Source organism: Agrilus planipennis, unplaced genomic scaffold (assembly GCF_000699045.2).
Source record: "Agrilus planipennis isolate EAB-ADULT unplaced genomic scaffold, Apla_2.0 scaffold58, whole genome shotgun sequence".
NCBI classification, from domain to species: domain Eukaryota; kingdom Metazoa; phylum Arthropoda; class Insecta; order Coleoptera; family Buprestidae; genus Agrilus; species Agrilus planipennis.
In genome coordinates this window covers 1,095,592-1,113,337 of record NW_020438916.1, presented here as the reverse complement: position 1 = coordinate 1,113,337, position 17,746 = coordinate 1,095,592, and the positions used below count along the sequence as shown (strand labels likewise).

The 17,746-nt window shown below is 34.8% G+C and overlaps 2 protein-coding genes across 6 annotated transcripts; both read left to right on the top strand.

Annotated features, from left to right (window-relative positions):
- The first annotated feature begins 830 nt into the window (after positions 1-830).
- LOC108739534 (muscle-specific protein 20) lies at positions 831-1,819 on the top strand. The gene is made up of 3 exons (XM_018473470.2): positions 831-942; positions 1,089-1,300; positions 1,362-1,819. Exons 1-3 carry the CDS (start codon positions 913-915, stop codon positions 1,672-1,674), a joined length of 555 nt encoding a protein of 184 aa, XP_018328972.1. The 5' UTR covers positions 831-912; the 3' UTR covers positions 1,675-1,819.
- Positions 1,820-8,247: 6,428 nt separating this feature from the next.
- LOC108739529 (muscle LIM protein 1) lies at positions 8,248-17,230 on the top strand. 5 transcript variants are annotated; one of them, XM_018473461.2, is made up of 10 exons: positions 8,248-8,356; positions 9,292-9,428; positions 11,906-12,065; positions 14,335-14,464; positions 14,890-14,986; positions 15,202-15,286; positions 15,463-15,531; positions 15,726-16,022; positions 16,084-16,216; positions 16,276-17,230. In XM_018473461.2, the coding sequence occupies exons 2-10, from the start codon at positions 9,314-9,316 to the stop codon at positions 16,735-16,737; spliced, it is 1,548 nt and encodes a 515-aa protein (XP_018328963.1). In that variant the 5' UTR covers positions 8,248-8,356; positions 9,292-9,313; the 3' UTR covers positions 16,738-17,230. The 5 variants fall into 5 exon arrangements, with proteins under 5 accessions (XP_018328963.1, XP_018328960.1, XP_018328959.1 ...); XM_018473458.2 differs by lacking the exon at positions 15,463-15,531; XM_018473457.2 differs by lacking the exons at positions 14,890-14,986; positions 15,202-15,286 and adding an exon at positions 14,645-14,741 and having other exon boundaries at positions 15,435-15,531.
- Positions 17,231-17,746: the final 516 nt, after the last annotated feature.

The window sequence follows — 17,746 nt, the reverse complement described above, 5'->3', positions numbered from 1 at the left end:
AATATAATTATATTGTAAAATTAGCAGACCTTATTCTTTAATTAATTTATAAAATCAAGTCCATCAACTAGGGTAGCGTAGAAAATAAATGATTAAGTGAAAATTGTGTACATGATGAATAAAAAATAATTATGAAAGAAGATTTTCGTTATTTTCGTTATTATCTTTACCTCTCAATCTGTTAGTAGATTACGTAGATTATTACGAATCCAACCCGAATTTTTTACATTTTTTTATTTTAAATGTTGAAAGAAAATTTTGCAAATATCGTATACATATATGAGAAGCTAAAATTCGGCAATTCCTTAGTACAATTAATGAAAAATATAATTGCTTTTTACTTTACATTAACTGCAAAAACATGAAGTTTAAAACGTTTTAGATTTAGGTACAGAAGCTGCACATACGATATAATTTTAGCAACATTGATTATACGATCATAAAATTGAAATAAATATTTATGTTAACGTAGAAACTTGTACTGACCGTCCTATCCATCTGGCTTGATATCTATTCACATTTATATTTTTCGCTGATTGTACTTTGAAAAATCCCACACTGACTACATATACCTACTGACAAGAACGACAACAAAAATTAATCCAAGAAAATAGAAAAAAGGAGTAACAAGATGTCAAAGTGATTTCTGAGTAATCCAAAAATTCCATCGGACGGAGTTAGTGGAATTGGTCGAAACCATAATAAATCCAATAGTCTACCAAATATAGTGCTTACTCGGAGGAAAATCGGTGGGCAGTTGTATTTGTGACGCTTCGCAGTGAGAGAGGGAAATTGCGTTTGAAAATCGTGCTTGGTATATAAGCTTCAAAATCTTCAACAGAGCTCAGTTTAATTTTACACTTAAAGTTAACTCACATAAACGCAACTAAAACACAAAAAAGCTACACCAACATGTCTCTAGAACGTCAAGTCAAAGCCAAGGTATGAAAATATCTACATTTCTTATACACACTTGACCCACTAACACCTAGCTTAATATTACAAGTCGAAAATTATTATCTGACCTAATACAATTAATAATCCTTTTTGCGAAAAATACATTTATTGATAATCTTTGGCGTATTCAGCTCGCTGCTAAGCGTAACCCAGAACAAGACAAGGAAGCCCAGAAATGGATAGAAGATGTATTGGGCAAAAAATTCCCTGCTGGACAATTGTACGAAGATGTGCTCCGCGATGGTGTCATTCTCTGCGAGCTCATCAACAAGCTTGCCCCTGGATCTGTACCAAAAGTTAACACTTCCGGCGGTCAATTCAAATTCATGGAGAACATCAATAAGTAAGTAGAAAGGAAAACGACATTTTTACAGAAGAATTGTAAAAATAATTCTGTTATTCAGCTTCCAAGAAGCTATCAAACGCTACGGAGTTCATGACGTTGATGTATTCCAAACCGTTGATTTGTACGAAAAGAAGGATATTGCCCAGGTGACGAACACCCTATTCGCTATCGGCAGAGCAACCTATAAACATCCCGAATATAAGGGCCCAAGACTTGGACCAAAACCAGCTGACGAACATCACCCAGAGTTCACAGAAGAACAATTGAAATCTGGTCAAACCGTAATCGGTCTTCAAGCAGGTACCAACAAGGGAGCTTCCCAAGCCGGCCAGAACATGGGCGCAGGCAGGAAAATCATCCTTGGAAAGTAATTGCGATAATTACCGAAGGATAAAGGACATTTACCCAATTATTATATAACTTATTTTATACATACTTGTACGTTTAGAAAGTATATTTTTTATTAATATGGATGTAATGTAAGCGATCGCCTATCAAATAAATAATTTTTATTTATTTAATAAAACTATTCCAAAAGTTTCCCCTCATTTTTTTTTTGTATCTATAAGTTATTGCGTATTATTTGGTTCTGGTATGATAAATATGTTAATGCGTGGGTGGAGTTATATTAACGATCTCCCTAAATGTGGAAATGTGGTGTCAGATTAACAGCGTCCGAGTGTATGAGCCAAAATACTTTACTACGATATTATGAATTCCATTGGCTATGGTTTATTTTCGTTTTTGTTACGTATTAGATAAACAAATGCTTAAACACTTGTTCAAATATCGGGGAATTGCCAGAAGATCTGTTAGTAACATTACTTATTGATGTTTTGGATTCAGAAAAAATTGCAACAATGTTTTGTTGCAAAAACCTTTCAGATCATGCAACTCCATTATATTAAGGACGAAAACGAACACCGTTTAAGTTTTAAAACACTTTTATTAACTGTTAGCACAATAATAATTAGTGCATTGTTCAGGTGGAAGAAATAAGTGTTATATAACTCAAATGTTTTGTTAGCTTTAAATCAAACATTTTCTTCTTCTAAAGCTAGAAGAATCAATTTGAAATTTATATATCGTATTTCGATCTATTTTCGTCTATTTCACATTAATATCTGATTATTGGATATTATTTAAAGTTCAATTTGAAAATGCGTTAGGCATACAGGTATTACAATTGTTTTGACCATGGGGCCTTAATTTATTACAAATCTTAACATGTTTCATCTTAATTGCATCATCGATTTATAATAATTGTTTTGGATTTCTAGATAAAAATAAAAAGATCGGAATATTTTTCTTTGTTGTCTGATCTCTTTTCTATTTTTAAATGTTATACAAAGGTAGCTATACAATCCTTTAGTAATCATAATATAATTTTGTGTCCTCAAGGATTTATGGAAATTAGGAGTCATTCGGATATACTAGTCCCATCTGCCAATATTTGTTAGAAATGATTCCTGCAGGACGAGCTAGAAATCTTGCCTGCCTATTGATTTTCTTCCTTCCCTTGCACATCATGCAGGATAATATAGGGTGTGCTTTTAACGGCGAATTCGAGAACTCACCCTTCAATTAAACGAAACTAAAACATCTGACGACAGATGCCCCTATATTGCCCAAGTTAACAAGGCTAAACATTATTCTAAAATTAATTTGTGTTTTTCGTAGAAACCATAAAAGTTGAAATTATTTTTTTTTCGATAGAAATACGTTTTTTATTAGTAGGTACGTATGATGCTGTAAAATTTTTTGCGTTTCGTTTGGCACCGGTATTTTTTTATAATAGGTTGAAAGAGTTACTGTTGAAGCTGGGCAGTTATAAAATTAGTTTAATATGTAGCTAACAACAGCTGGCATTTGAATCATTATGTTTACAAATCGTGGTGAGTGTTTTCGTATCTTCAAAGTTCTCAAAATCACGGAATGCAATAATTTTTAAAAATAAATATTCGATCTTGTATTGTATCATTACTTTATTTAGTTTCACAAATAACTTATATTAAAAATTTTGACAACACGTTGTTTATATTACACTTATGTACCCATTAAGTAGACAAGAATAAAAAGAACATCTTCTTAAATTAAAGTAGATGCAGTAGAAGCACACTTAAAAATAATATCCAAAGCAAGATAAAAAGTAAAATGAATGAAAGCAGTTATGGTATCTAACGTGAATACTTGGGCTAATAATAAAGGATCTAAAGATAGACAGAACCGTGGTCCTGATCGCCTAATATAAGGTGTAATAATAAATTGTGCGCTTCATCTAAAACATCAGAAGATGCTGTTACAATACTTAAGGATTATTGCGGTTATTTTACAGGTCGAGAACAAAATTAACTAGACAAAAATAAAACTTCTGTCAACGAACAATATTCGAATATATTCGCGCATATCCGGGTTCAACAAAACTTATCTGTTTGTGTTCTACGTATACCTTTTGCCTTTTTTAAAATATTTGTCTTCAGGTTTCTCTTGGTCAGCTGGTTTTCTCTTTATTAATTAAATTAATTACGTTAAATTGATTTAATTGATATCACTACAGATAATTTCAAATTAATGCGTAAAAATTGTTGCTACTGTCACGCCCTCGCCGGGATTCGAACCCTGGTTCATTACTATACCACTAAGCTATGAGAAGTTACAAAAGTAAACTACGTGGATCACAGAATCGTGGAACCAATGTATAATTACTATTAATAATGAGATATTTCATTATCATCATATTTTTTGCATTTCCTTAAAACTACAACAACCCACAACCTTAACTGCGAGCAGAAATCTAATCTACCCTAGACAAAAATTTTCAGTCTCTCTCCAGTGTCTCAGAGTGTTTCAGCGTCTCCCACAGTCTTTCACAGTCTCTCAGTTATTGCCTAGGTGTTTTTATGGATCTCTCACGGTCCCTGTATGAGAGACTCGCACCATAAAATTGTTAATTTAGAGATTCGAGTCTCTCGCAGAGAGACTGAAAGAATAAAACTGAAAAATTGAGAGCCTCGAGTCTCTCGTAGAAAGACTGGGATCTCTGAAATATGTTGAACTTGGAAAATTTTAACCATGTCTATCGAGACACCACTTATTGAGAGATTCGAGTCTCTCGTTGAGAGACTGGATACGAAATGAGGATCTCTCTATAAGCGTCTTGAGTCTCTCGTTCAGAGACGCTAAACAGTTTTTTTGACGGTCTCTCGACATTCTCTCTCAGCGACACCAGAGAGACTCGATGAGAGACGAAGGCTCGAGTCTCGCTTTTAGAGACTCTGAGAGACTGAACATTTTTATCTCGGGTAGGTCTACTTCTACCCTTCATAACGCCCGTTTCTGCCTCTAATATGTTTCTGACTAGACCTTCATGCCTGAGAAGGTGTCTTACCAACTTATCTCGCATATTTCTTAATGACTTCCATGAAACATTTAGAAGATTGTTTTAGAGTTAATTTCAATAGATACATGAAGTGAATTAATTTAAATTAACATTGTTTGGATGTAGAATCGGAAGGTGCGTTATTAGTAGGTACCTACATATTGTGCAGCTGTTTGACAGCACTAGTGCTTGGTTACCAAACAAACTAATTAAGCGGCAGATTTCCTGCAAACACGAATTAATGCAGGTGATGGAAGGCTATTTTTAAATTTAGAAATTTCAACCACTCTGCTAGCAATGGCTTCAACGGTTTCCATACAGAGATAAAATCGAAACGGTTTGCTGGCAATAGTACAAAAATATTTTGGTCACCACCGAGACAATCTGTGGGTGGTGCCCAGAATTAAATTTTCATCTTGCCTTAAGTATTATGTAGGTACGTGCTTTTCAATTCTAAATTTACAAGTTTTGAACAACAATTAATGCCACCAAAACGTGTAATTGCTTACACAAAATTTATGTACCTGTACAGTACATTTTGGTTGGCAAATAGGCGCTAGTTTAATAATTAACACGTGAGAGTCCATTTTTCATTAAAAATGCTTTTATAGAAAGTTTTGAAAGATTCTGCGACACAAAGTATTGGTGTTTTTTTAATTGATTTGAAAATTCGTTAGGCATACAGGTATTACAATTGTTTTGACCATGGGGCCTTAATTTATTACAAATCTTAACATGTTTCATCTTAATTGCATCATCGATTTATAATAATTGTTTTGGATTTCTAGATAAAAATAAAAAGATCGGAATATTTTTCTTTGTTGTCTGATCTCTTTTCTATTTTTAAATGTTATACAAAGGTAGCTATACAATCCTTTAGTAATCATAATATAATTTTGTGTCCTCAAGGATTTATGGAAATTAGGAGTCATTCGGATATACTAGTCCCATCTGCCAATATTTGTTAGAAATGATTCCTGCAGGACGAGCTAGAAATCTTGCCTGCCTATTGATTTTCTTCCTTCCCTTGCACATCATGCAGGATAATATAGGGTGTGCTTTTAACGGCGAATTCGAGAACTCACCCTTCAATTAAACGAAACTAAAACATCTGACGACAGATGCCCCTATATTGCCCAAGTTAACAAGGCTAAACATTATTCTAAAATTAATTTGTGTTTTTCGTAGAAACCATAAAAGTTGAAATTATTTTTTTTTCGATAGAAATACGTTTTTTATTAGTAGGTACGTATGATGCTGTAAAATTTTTTGCGTTTCGTTTGGCACCGGTATTTTTTTATAATAGGTTGAAAGAGTTACTGTTGAAGCTGGGCAGTTATAAAATTAGTTTAATATGTAGCTAACAACAGCTGGCATTTGAATCATTATGTTTACAAATCGTGGTGAGTGTTTTCGTATCTTCAAAGTTCTCAAAATCACGGAATGCAATAATTTTTAAAAATAAATATTCGATCTTGTATTGTATCATTACTTTATTTAGTTTCACAAATAACTTATATTAAAAATTTTGACAACACGTTGTTTATATTACACTGATGTACCCATTAAGTAGACAAGAATAAAAAGAACATCTTCTTAAATTAAAGTAGATGCAGTAGAAGCACACTTAAAAATAATATNTAATATGTCTCTGACTAGACCTTCATGCCTGAGAAGGTGTCCTACCAACCTATCTCGCCTATTTTTTATTGACTTCCATAGAGTCCTCTGTTCTCCTATTTTTTCTAATACCTCTTCATTTCTACCCACGTTATCTTCATCATTTGCCATCATTTAGCGAAAAAAACAGTATAAGGTAGTTACTCTAACATATCAACCATGTGCTATCCAGACAGGAACAAAGAACACTTACTCCGAGGATATTCTTGTAGATCCCCTTTTTCAAATAGTTGTAAAGTCTCCTTTCTTTTATATTTAGTGTTAAAATTTAGAATAACAAACTGAAAATTTCAAATACTCAAGAAAAAGAATATATTAAAGTTGCTTAAAATAGTTTAACTTATAAAACCAAGGAAAGTAGTAATTATTCGTTTAGTCCTGTGTATTTGGTCTAGGTTTTGCATATTCGGTCTTAGTTTTAATCTTGGTCTTGTTCGTTTGATATTGGTCTTTGTCTTTCTAATATAAAGGCAGAGTTTGCTCTTGGTCTTCCAGTTTTCCAAAACCAAAAGCAATTTTACTTACCACTAATGATTTACCAAACAACTGCTGCAAATAGCAATAAATGTGTGTCCATTATCAATAATTTTTCGTACGCATTTTTAGTAAACAGTTATAATAAGAAACCTTTAAAGAAACGAAAAAGATTTTACGACATATTTTAATTAATTGATTGATTTAATTAATGTATCATTGAAATGTTTTCGAATGCATACATACCTAGCATTTATTTGCTCTGAAATGCCCTGTCAACGACAGTTATAATGTGCAGTGGCTTTAAATTACTACTTATCTTTGGCACATCATCAGTAAAATATCTTTCATTAGAGTAAACATCTAGCACGTTGGTACAATCGATGTTATTGGAACATAAACAAGATAGAAAACAAATAGTACAGATAGTTTTACAAGACATATTTTTTGATGAGTTTTCACAATCATTCAACGGTCCATGTCGAAGCCCCCCTAAGAATATTCTTCAAGTAGAAGAAAGAAAGAAAGAAAGAAAGAAAGTATAACACTAAAATAATTTTTATCTGTTTCTTAGTTTAATTCTAATTGATAATACACGATGATTATACGTTTTTACATTTTTGTCGAAGATGGAATTTGTTTTCCGTGGTATAGAATAAATCCTAATATTATAGAAGGGATCTAAATTATTAAAAAGAAAAGCTTTTTGTTATTAGTCAAGCATATTATGACCTACTGTTTTGTTACATGGAAAGCCCCCTTAGGGAATACGTTTAAAAAATTACGTTTTCCCTGTTTTTAATGATAGTTGGTATAGTTAAAAATATTTTTGAGAAGTGGAATACGATAAGAAGTATAACCATGGGTATATGTGATAGATAAATATAGGAAATTTATCAAAAAACGAGTTAAATGTTTCTTCTTATTTTAGTTGTAATAGTTTTTAACTATTTTGATTTAGTAAGTATTTAACCGATGGTTAATTTTTGGAAAAAAATGGTTAAATAGAAATGTAAGGATCAAGTAAACATTATTAAGACAGTGTAAAGTTACGAATACTAGAATTACTCCCACCATTAGAGTGGAAAATGGCCAGAAGTACACCTGTGTTCATACGTGACAAATAATAGAATATGATATAGAAAATTCATTATTAATAATAAAATCGAGTAGAAAATTTGGAAACGATTACAGTTTTCGGGGGTGAAGAGTCACCGATGACGTGTCTCCTGAATAGTGATCAAATGCATGTCTTTGAAAGGAAGCGATTTTATGGTAAAAGCTCACCTATCACTTTTTCATCCAACAAAAATAGCGTATTGCTCAAATGTCTATTCCGAGCGTTGCGTAGCCCCCCTCTGTCTTAACTAAGGGCCGTGTGCAAAAATTAGGACATAGACTAGGCCGTAGCGGAGCCCTTCCTAGTCATTCGAATTACGGTGGTAGAAAGTTACAGGAAAGCAAGTCCCAGAAACAGTGGAGCTAGCGTTCCAACTTCCCTACCAAACGAACAAGAACAGGTAGGTTATAATTTGATAAAAAGTGACAAAAAGCGAACGTTTTTGTGAAATCGCGAGTGAAATTAGTGGTCACAACATAATCAGAATGCATACGTACGTCAGTGATAAAAGACTACATTTAGTGATAATGGCGGAAACCAGACAGGACTTTACTATTTTAATTGCGCACGCGCTAAGCTCTTGTGTTACTTAAAACTCCTTCGGGAACAGCCTTATTTGGTACCAGGCCTATATTGCTCTCTACCTACTACTATTTCAAAAGCTAAATTTAAACATACTTTCAACAATATCGGCCGAGTTCTGGATAACGTCCAGTCTACATTGCAAGTTTATTTTCGGCAAAAGAAAACACGTTTCATATTATGTAAATGTTGACTCATATCGGCCCACACAAATTCTGATGTTTATTATTATTTTAAATATTGAAAATTTTCCGAAGATGGAAATTTTAAATCAAAAATAATATTCTAAGAAAAGTGAAAACAGATTTGAACAAATTAAAATTGGCTATCAAAGTTTCATTTAATTAAACGGAATTCAATTGTAGTACCTACCTACATATTACATTACACAGAGAGATTATAAATAATTCAACTTTTCAAAATTTAAACAAAAATATTTATACGATGCTATCGGTTATTAGTTAAAATATTTATTGTTTGATTAAGACATTAGTATTACGTGAATGTAATCGATATTAGTAAAGAAAATAAAGTTGTAGTTCACAAATACTCTAAATTCTAATACTAAGATGATAATACATGACATCCAACCACAAAATTCATCAATCTTATTAGATATTATCAAATTGAAGCAAATTTTCTGATGTTTGCATAATGTGACCATTAAAAGTGTATGGAATAAATGTTTCAATTAAGAATTGTAATTATGAATTAATTGTAGTAACTATAACGAATATAATTTGTTAATTTCAGACCGACCAAGTAACCAAAAACCATGCCTTTCAAGCCTGTTGAAAACCCCAAATGCCCAAAATGCGGCAAATCAGTATACGCCGCTGAAGAACGAGTAGCTGGTGGATTGAAATGGCACAAGATGTGCTTCAAATGCGGTGAGTTTCTTACTTTCTATTTTTGCAAAACAGACACGTGAATACAACAGCGAAAACGTATATCCGCTATTTATAAAACATCATTCAATCCAGTATATCGGGCAAACTAAAAATAAAATCGGCGGTTTAAATTGTTGGCACCCGTCCTGTTTACGTAACTAACATACATAGTTGTTAAACTTACTTTTGCTCGAATTACTGAAATCGTTTTGAAATATTGTTTTTTTGTTTTGAAGTGACACACCTATTCGATTAGTCAAAATTCAAATATTTCTGCGACAGTTGTTATTTAAGCAGGGAAAGTAAACCACTTATAAAGAAACAATAACGACAAACAGTATTAAGGACACTGAATAAAAAGGAAAATGAAATAATTGGGAAGAGATGTAAAATTAATTTTGAAGGCAAAACTTATAACTATCAGACTTACAATTTTTAGAACTTTTTACGTAGAACATTACAACTTATCAACGTTAATGATAAAAGTATTAGTTAAGGCTACGTTTCTGTAATAAAGGACTTACTGAAATACCAAAGGATAGCGTTTAAATGCAAATAACTATACAGTTATTGCAAATGTGCATAAATATTCATTAATAAACTTTATGTAATTTGTTCAAAAGAAACTAGATAGTTTAGAGCGCGGGTAATGTTGTAAATTTTTGTTGAAGGATAAAAGAATTCGTAGACGTGAATTGGGGGATGAAAATTTGAGGAAATTTTTAGGAGAACGTGATTATAATTGAGATGGGGGTGGTCTAATCATATTGAAAAGAATATGTAAGAAAAATTGTATGTGAGGAATAGGGTTGAATAAAAAGAGTCATTGATAGAAAAAAGAAGATGAATATTAACATATCGGGGTAATGAATTGGATATTTGTTTTTGTATTTATAGCTTTGTGGCAGTTCAGGGGATTGTTTTTATTTCTGTTGTATTATTATGCTGGACTCTTGTACAAAATTATGTTGTTAAATTGACTCAAGAGCATTATGTACGAGGGTGGATTGATAAGTTTCCGGCCTAACCAAGAGATGACGCCACTAGGCCTACCTTGAGGTGACATTCTATAGTACCATCCTTGGATAGCTTGTAGCTATAGTTTCAGCCCGATCTCCTTGCTAGTGTAGGTTTGACAGCACGCTGAACAAGACGCCTCTGTGGTTTTCGTAAAAATGGAAAAGCAGGAAAATCGTGCTGTCATCAAATACTTTTATTTGAAGGGGTTAACGCCGAAGGAAATTAAAAAAGAGATGGACTCAACACTGGGGACATCCTCCCCGTCATATTCAACCGTTAAGCAGTGGGTTTCCGAGTTTAAAAAGGGTCGTGTGAGCACCTCTGATGGGCCTCGCTCAGGACGCCCCGTTGAGGTCACAACTCCAGATATGATCGAAAAAATTCATCAAATAGTGCTGGGAGACCGCAGATTGAAAGTGCGTGAGATAGCTGAGACCTGTAAGATGTCATATGAACGTGTGCAACATATTTTGCACCAACATTTGCATATGGAAAAGCTCTGTGCAAGATGGGTGCCGCGTTTGCTAACAGTCGACCAAAAATTGATTCGAAAAAACATTTCTACCGCAAATTTGTCATTGTATAAGCGTAATCCAAGCGAATTTTTGCGTCGATTCGTAACCGTTGACGAAACGTGGGTCCACCACTACACTCCTGAAACCAAAGAACAGTCTAAACAGTGGATTGGACCAGGGGAACCAACTCCAAAGAAGGCAAAAACAATTTTTTCGGCGAACAAGGTTATGGCTACTGTTTTTTGGGATGCAAGAGGTATTATATACATTGATTACCTTGCAAAGGGTAATACTATCACTGGTCAATACTACGCAGACTTATTGCAACGTTTGAGCCACGAGGTGAAAATTAAACGACCTCATCTGGCGAAGAAAAAAATCTTGTTTCATCACGATAACGCACCAGCGCACACGTCAATCGTTGCGACGGCTAAAATCAACGATCTAAAGTTTGAATTGATGCCGCACCCTCCTTACTCTCCAGACCTAGCCCCGAGTGACTATTTTCTGTTCCCTAATCTCAAAAAATGGCTTGGCGGTAAGAGATTTGCGGACAATGAAGAAGTAATCGAAGCTGTAAATGGTTATTTTGAGGAGCTTGACGAATCAGTCTATAGAGATGGCATTAATAGACTGGAACACCGCTATGAGAAATGTATCAGCCTTGGAGGAGATTATGTTGAGAAATAAAAAAAAAAAATTTTTAAAAACCTTGTTTTTCTTGGTCAGGCCGGAAACTTATCAATCCACCCTCGTATAAGAAATCAGCCAAAAGATATTGCCGGCTTAACGGAAATATTTTACTCAGTCGTGTTTAATTAGCCTCTGTAGTAGTTTAAAAATTACTTATTACACCAAATAAAATACTTTTTTCTTGGTTTAGTACGTTGTAAGATAATTAATTTTGAAGTAATTAGTTTTACTTATTCAATCAAATTACAGGACTTTGCGGAAAGCTTTTGGATTCCACCAACTGTTCCGAACACGAAGGTGAATTGTTCTGCAAAATCTGCCATGCCAGGAAATTCGGTCCTAAAGGTTATGGTTTCGGAGGCGGTGCTGGTGCCCTTAGCATGGACACCGGATCTCACTTGGAAGGAAGGTAAGATTAAATGTCAAAATATCCACTGCGATTTCCTTTATGTAACGTACAACTGTAGATAGATACAGGCGTAGTTTTAAAGCCACACGGTAGTTCACAAATTTGAGGGCTTTCCTTATCTTATTACGAAATTTATTCATGTATTTTCCCTTTTTTGTGATTTGTCTTATTCCTGGCAGGCGCACTTCTTATTATTCCTAAAGAAGTTGAACCTTTTCTGTTTTCAAATAATTGTTTAAACTTTCGATTTAATCAAAGCTGCTCAATTAGCTGCAGAAACGTTGTTTGTTTTAGCTTTAATTAGAAGTGTTGCACGCCCTACATATTAGTAATAATACAGATAGTGGTACATAATTAAAAAAAAACAATGCCGATGCCTCTGTAGTGTTATGTAAGTCTACCCTTTGTTCGAAGCATGACATTCCCTTTTTATCACAGCTCCTCCTGAGGGACTTAATGGGTATTGCCTGCGGTCCGAGGGTCGTGAACATCGCCGAGCCGCAGTTCATCTCTTATACCTTTCCTTTCCATGATAATATCCAAAATTACACGTTGTATTTTTTAGATTTATATCAACTTATTGTTTATTTTAAGTAAATGTCTTACTTAATTTTGTTCACCATTCGGTATTTTATAACCAGGATGTAACAATTTATATTACAAAAATAAAAAATAATATTAAATCACAAATGCAGTGTTCGAATCTTGCCAAATGACGATGATGATAATGAAACGGGATGGTTTGCATACATTTTCTGATAGACGGGAAACAAATTTTTGCTCTCTTGTTTTTGATCTTTGCCTAATTTTTTTTTTGTGATGGGGAACGAATACTCCAATTTTTGTTTTTGGCAGTGTCGGAATGATCGAACTGGCTCGTTTAGTGGAAAAGGTACAAAGCAGAAAATCTGCAATAATACGGTGAGAACATGTTCTAAAAAGTACCTTTCTTTTTCATTCTATCTCGAAATATTACATCTCTTTTTAGCTTTGTTATTACTAACTACATTATAGGATGTCAGAACCCAAAAATTGACTTGGTTCATTCTTGTATACTTTTCTCTTTTACGCAGCTGCGTAGGGAGCAACCTGAAGTGCTCCGGGCATGACGGTTGCTCATCGGCGCAGCAAAGTTTTCTCGATATTAAATCGCAGGAGCAGTTTGAGTTAAATCAATGCAGTACTGCAGAGAATCAACTAAAAGTATTAAATCGCAGCGGCTCTTCAGCGCAGCAGCGAATAAGAGCCGCGAAAGGCTGCTTCACTGCGCCGTTGAGTTTAATCAGTGCAGTAATACAGAGGGTTAACTAAGAGAGTCCAGTCTGTATTAAATCGCAGCGGCTCTCCAGCGCAGCAGCGCAAAAGACACGCGAAAGGCGGCTTCACTGCGCTGTTGAGATTGATCAATGCAGTAATACAGAGGGTTAACTAAGAGAATTGAGTCTGTATTAAATCGGCGGCTCTTCAGCGCAGCAGCGCAAAAGAGTCGCGAAGAGCGGCTTCACTGCTCTGTTGAATTTAATGAATGCAGTAATGCAAAGAATTAACTAGGAGAGTTCTCTCCATATTAAATTGCACTGGCTCTTTAGCGCAGCAGCGCAGATGAGACGCGATTGAGTTTAATCATTGTGTTAGTACAGAGAGATAACATAGGCTTAATAGATGTTGATTTTGGGTGTTCATATCTTACAGTAGAACTTTAAATGTAGAAAAGTGTGCAAATCATTCTATTCCTGTTATCTATTTTCCTAATAATACGACATACAGGGGTGCCTTCGTATAAGGACTTAGAGGACCCGACGCGACGGTGAGAATATCTTTGTGAAGTAGTAGATAGCATGCTTTACACGCCGCTATATCGCTTAGAGAACGTTTTTTGTTTTGTTTTAAGTTTCATTTTCCTTCCCGATTTTCAGTGATGGGTTAAGGAAAGTGCCCTCAAGTTTGAACGGTGCTGAATAATAGGTGTTTTAATAAATGATAATAAGCAGGAGCTACTTTGCCTTTTCTCATTACTTCGATTAATTGGTTCTCTCTTCAGCACTCCAAAACTATATTTCACACTTTCGTTTTCTGTTAATCTATTTTTCTTTATAGCTGGCGCCTGACGCTTCGACACTAATACGTTGAGTCTGTTTTTGTTATATTAAATATTTTTACAAACCAAAAAATAAATTAAAAATAAAACTACGAAATGGATTAACATTGATGTGTTGTTATAAACAATATCTAATCGGCGGTATTATTTACTTGGTTTTTATTTCTTTAGTGACGCAATTTTGGGCTCAAGCAAGGCACCATTGATCGCCAAGGTAATCGCGAAAGCACCACCTGGAGAAGGATGTCCTCGATGTGGAGGATTTGTCTATGCAGCCGAACAAATGCTTGCAAGAGGCAGGGTATGTTACAAATTCAATTTTTTTATTCGAAAACAATTTCGATTTAGTTTTCACTTGGATATAAAGTCGATAATTCGATCGATTTACTAAAATAAATTGTGGATTCCCGGCACCTTCACCAAATTTAAAAATGTCTCTATCGTACGTTAAGAAAATTGTAAAAGTTAATTTTGATGGCAGGGTTTTCATAGAAGATGCTTCAAATGCTATCAGTGCAATAGAACTTTGAACTCAGTTCTTCATTGTGATGGTCCAGATTTAGAAGTCTATTGCCGAGGTAGATAAAAAAGACCCAGTAGCTCTAAAATTGATTTGTTCTTTTGATCAGTCCGTGATGTAACGTAGCATGATTTAGTTTTGCATCGAAATAGTCTTATTTTTCTTTTGGGGTGTGTTAAAGAGTGCTTTTTTCTTCTTCCTTTAAGGCCTTCCACAAATCCTGTTTCAAATGTGGCGACTGCGCAAAGGGACTCGACTCTGTCAGCTGCTGCGAAGGTCCTGATAAGGAAATTTACTGTAGAGGTGCGTGAAGCACTTTTAACCTTTTCATTTTAATAAAAATCATTATTCAGAACCTTTTTATCATAAAGTAATCAGAATAATAATAATTAGATTGATTAATAAAAAAAATTGAACCAAATTTTATAAAAAACTGAAATACATGAAATTTTCAAAAAATTGAAACGAAATTTTGCATGTGATTTCCTGATGTTGCATCACTTTTTTGTGTTCTTTAGTGTGTTATGGCAAGAGGTTTGGACCCAAAGGCTATGGATACGGTCAGGGTGGTGGAACTTTACAGTCCGATCCAAGTCTAGAAGCGTACGTATCAACATTATCCTTACAAAACAATTTTGATTTATAGTAGGCACGTTTTTGAAGTGTTCAGTCTAATCAAAATTGTACCTTAATGATATCGATTGCTTATCGCTTTATTGCTGTAAAGATAAAATATTTTTCTGCTTGCTAGCCTGCTACGCTATGCGCTTTGGTCCAAGAGGTGTAGGACATGCTGGTGTTTCATTCCTTGGGCTTACATGTGATGCTATGGACTTAGAATACCAAAGGTATTGCTCATTATTTCAAATAGTAACTATTGAATCTCAATCTACATATTCAAAATTTAATAAAAAATATTTGCTTAAAGGCTTCCTTGCTTTCACAGCAACGCAATAGAAATCATCTAGAAAGCACAACTTACTAAACGATACTGCAAATTAAAAGGTGTTTGTCTTATAGTTGTTGTTTATTATTTTTTCAGTAATGCTGCCCCCAAGACTACCGTAATTGATACTGCCAAGATCAAAGCCGCACCAGGTCAGGGTTGCCCCCGATGTGGTGGCGTGGTCTATGCCGCCGAAGAATGTTTGGCCAAAGGTAGACAATGGCATCGCAAATGCTTCAAATGTAGGGATTGCAACAAGACGTTGGATTCTATCATTGCTTGTGACGGTCCCGACGGAGATGTCTATTGCAAAACGTGCTACGGGAAAAAGTGGGGACCTCATGGTTATGGATTTGCTTGCGGATCTGGTTTTCTTCAGACTGATGGTCTAACGTAAGTTTACAAACGGTTCTTTGTGAAGCAGTGGCCAAAATTGCGGATTTGGTTGTTGTAGGGAAGACGAGATCTCTGCCAATAGACCTTTCTATAATCCTGATACAACATCCATCAAGGCACCACCAGGTCAAGGTTGTCCGCGATGTGGCGGTATGGTGTTCGCAGCTGAACAACAACTTGCTAAAGGAACTGTAAGTGTCTTAGTTGCTGTTCAGGACGTCCAGGAACCTTATATTGTTTTTCTTTACAGATGTGGCACAAGAAGTGCTTCAACTGTGCCGAATGTCACAGACCGTTAGATTCAGTTCTTGCATGCGACGGTCCCGATAAGGAGATCCATTGCAGATCATGCTACGGTAAGCTGTTCGGTCCCAAAGGATTCGGCTACGGTCACACCCCTACTCTGTTTTCGTCCGACGGTCAGTCGACGGCTGCGAACGACGCGAGGCCGCAGACGGGCCCGAGAGCGGCACCGGGCAAAGGTTGTCGACGATGCGGTTTCGCCGTCTTCGCTGCCGAACAAATGGTCAGCAAGCACGGCATTTGGCATAAGAGATGCTTCAGTTGCGTCGATTGCGGAAAATCATTGGATTCCACGAACCTCAACGACGGTCCCAACGGAGAGATTTACTGTCGCGGTTGCTACGGAAAGAACTACGGACCTAAGGGTGTCGGATACGGCATGGGTGCCGGCACCCTTACCATGGCTTAATAACGGATACGATGAACGACTTGCGTACGTCTTATAAATACTGCATATTTATTGCTATTATATTATTATTATTATTATTATTTATTGTGTTCTCTCGAAGTGATTATTCCTCCCCTTGTTAAAGCTTCTGGCGCGATATAAGCTATTAATTATCATTAATGAATTTTCCTGCTAGATATAGCTACACAATTATCATATACGACGAAAATATTTTTTTTCTGACCTGATGTACTTTTTTGTATGAGTGTTTTCTCTTTTTTTTTTTTTAAAACGACGACGGTTACTTGGTAAAAAAAATGATAATGAAAATGAATAAAGAGAAAATGATTTTGAAATGACGTAATACTTGTCGATAATATTCAAACACGAACGACCAGGCCGTCCTCGAGGTCTGAGGTCTTTTTTATATCTATCTACACTGGCCTTTTTTGGGCCTATCGTCGCACTGCGCTTAGCTTCGCAACGACTTGTATAATTGTTACAAAAGAAATGACAAAAAAAAAAGAAAAACGTTAATTTATTATTTCTATTAATAATTATTTATCTATTTATTGATTGATTTATTACACATCTCTCTAAGCTAGTTGTAATAAATATTGTAAGTATAGTTTAATAAAACTAAGCAAAATCACTTTTTTTCTTTTAATTATTTCTCTCACCTTTCCAATGACAATGTTTAATGGGACAAGATATTAAATATATCGAAGACGTGATAAACATTATTAATGACAAGACAACTTTAAAGATAGATATGCAGGAACAAAAGATTAGAACGATTAGAAGGAGGAGTTAGAGATAGCCTTAAATAAAACGTATACAAGACAGTATGGTATGAAATTAAATAAAAGTAAAACAAAAATATTGGCACGCAAGGCTATAAAAATAGGGAGAGTGAATATAAAGGTAGGAGAAGAAAAATTGGAAGAAATCGATGATTTTCAGTATCTAGGAAGTCAGATAACTCAGAATGCAAGGAGTAGAGATATCGCAGATAAGCCACTTTTATGTT